The sequence below is a fragment of the Sphaeroforma arctica genome, assembly GCF_001186125.1.
Source record: "Sphaeroforma arctica JP610 unplaced genomic scaffold supercont1.4487, whole genome shotgun sequence".
Classification (NCBI taxonomy): domain Eukaryota; class Ichthyosporea; order Ichthyophonida; genus Sphaeroforma; species Sphaeroforma arctica.
The window spans coordinates 451-2,446 of record NW_014036071.1 but is presented as its reverse complement, the minus strand read 5'-3'; the positions used below and the strand labels follow the sequence as shown (position 1 = coordinate 2,446).

General features: G+C 37.4%; 1 protein-coding gene across 1 annotated transcript; it reads right to left on the bottom strand.

Annotated features, from left to right (window-relative positions):
• Window positions 1–394: 394 nt before the first annotated feature.
• SARC_14341 (hypothetical protein) lies at window positions 395–974 on the bottom strand (the record flags this gene model as incomplete). Its single annotated transcript, XM_014291528.1, has 2 exons — window positions 702–974; window positions 395–544 (listed from the first exon to the last, which is right to left on the bottom strand). Coding segments are annotated over exons 1-2 (294 nt in total), but the record flags the coding sequence as incomplete, so codon positions are not given.
• Between the last annotated feature and the right edge of the window lie 1,022 nt (window positions 975–1,996).

Genomic DNA, 1,996 nt, shown 5'->3' with positions numbered 1-1,996 from the left:
ATACATACATACATACATACATACATATATATATATATGTGTGTGTGTGTGTGTGTGTGTGTAAATATGTATACACACGTATACATATATATACAAAATATAGGCGCATATACGGACTGTATTTTTAATACGCATTCCGTTGGTCTTATAGGCTATTTCAAGGTAAAAATTTCAACATACCTACATGTTCATGTTTCGCAGATGCACTCATATATATGTACCCATGTATAGTTAAAAATGGGCGAATGATAATATTTAAATGGCCAATTTAACAGCGTAGCAGAAATAATGTCAAAATACTGCTCAAAAAAGTGTAGAATAGGGCGTACTGCGACTTATCTCACAGATAAGTACGTATGATTATGGTAATGTCGCGAGACAAGTAGCAACTTACCTGTGTCGCCAACTCTCTCGTGGGGAGAATGATCAAAGCTCCAACGTCATGTTTTTGCAGAGGTTGAGCGCGTTTCTTAATGATCTCGATTATGGGAATCACAAATGCCAGAGTTTTGCCTGAGCCCGTTACTGCTTCCACAATGACATCCTATAAGGAAAGTATTTCGTCTTGTCAATTTTGTGCACAACATCACGAGGTATTGTCTTTTGAGACAGTCACGTCCAGTGAACTATGTGAGTGTAACTGCCATCATTCAGCTGGGCAGTACATTCCATTTGTTTAGAACTGACAGAAGTATCATTACCTTATTCGTAGTAAAAAGTGGTATAACGGCCGCTTGCACAGGCGACATGCGCTCAAAGCCCAGGGCATGCACAATGTCTAGCGTAGCATCGCTGATATGAGGGTTCAGCGATTCGAAAGAGCCTGCTTTGGCCGTATGTGACATTTTCAAACGTATACTACCTGTGAGCAGAACAATTTATAAATAACAGGTTTAGTCCCAATGCAAGTATCGTTACCTTAGAACACTATATAGATATATGACCATCTGTTTACACAGCCTTCTTAACTTAAAAGCTCCCTTGTGCTGTTAAGTATAATGTAAAATTAACTTAAAGAAGAGACGTCTAAGATTAGGACCCTCTGGCCTGAATCATCTCTCTCCCCCTTGTGCGGACTGCAGAGCGAGCATAGACCTCAAAAATATTCAGCCCCCCACCCCCAAAAAAAAGGATTTGACTTGCTTCAACAGCCCTCTAAACCAATATACATTTCAACTGAAGAAGGCTACGTTTGACTGTAGTTATTGAGTGGCTATGACTCATAGACATATGATTTGACTGTCATTCATTTTTTAAATTAGGGGAGGCTATGATTTGACCTTTACACTCAAACCCTAAAACAGGGTAACCTTTATCTAAAACAACACGTGTTTTTCTGAAGCCTTCTGAAATCAAAGTTTATACTATTTAACACCCCATTCATATACTAAGGGGATTAAATCGGGCCGAAAATTAAGAACCGTTCCTGACTAGCTAAATCTGTAATTTATTTATCTATTTTTTGGCTTATTTCAAGATTAAGTATTTTGAAAATGATCTGCGAAGGCGCCAAAGTCGCAGTACAAGTAGAACACCTATGCGTAGGAGTTTAACACTACATCGGAATCCTTCAAAACGCGATTATTGGGTCTTAATAAAATAATTAGTAAAGTTTCAATGTTGTCACGTACAATTTTTTTCCAAATAATATCGTATATGCGTTCTTATATCCATAATGCAAGCTACAGCTGCTAAAATCGAGAAAAAGTGTATTCACGGCATTTGATGTGCAATACCGTCGATTGCACGATGAATCTCATTTCCTGAACTTTTTGTCAAAATTTACTAAATATTCATCCACATACGATTAAAAGCACATTATTACGGTTTAATTGTGGTTATGTGAGTATAAAGGAGGTCTAAAAGACATAACGAAGCCATGTATTCGAATACGCACACCAAATGGATGTCATTGATTGACATGCATGCACTTGAATGGTGATTTTGAGCAAGTATAATAAGCCTTCTATACCATAATAATGGGTTTTACAGTAGT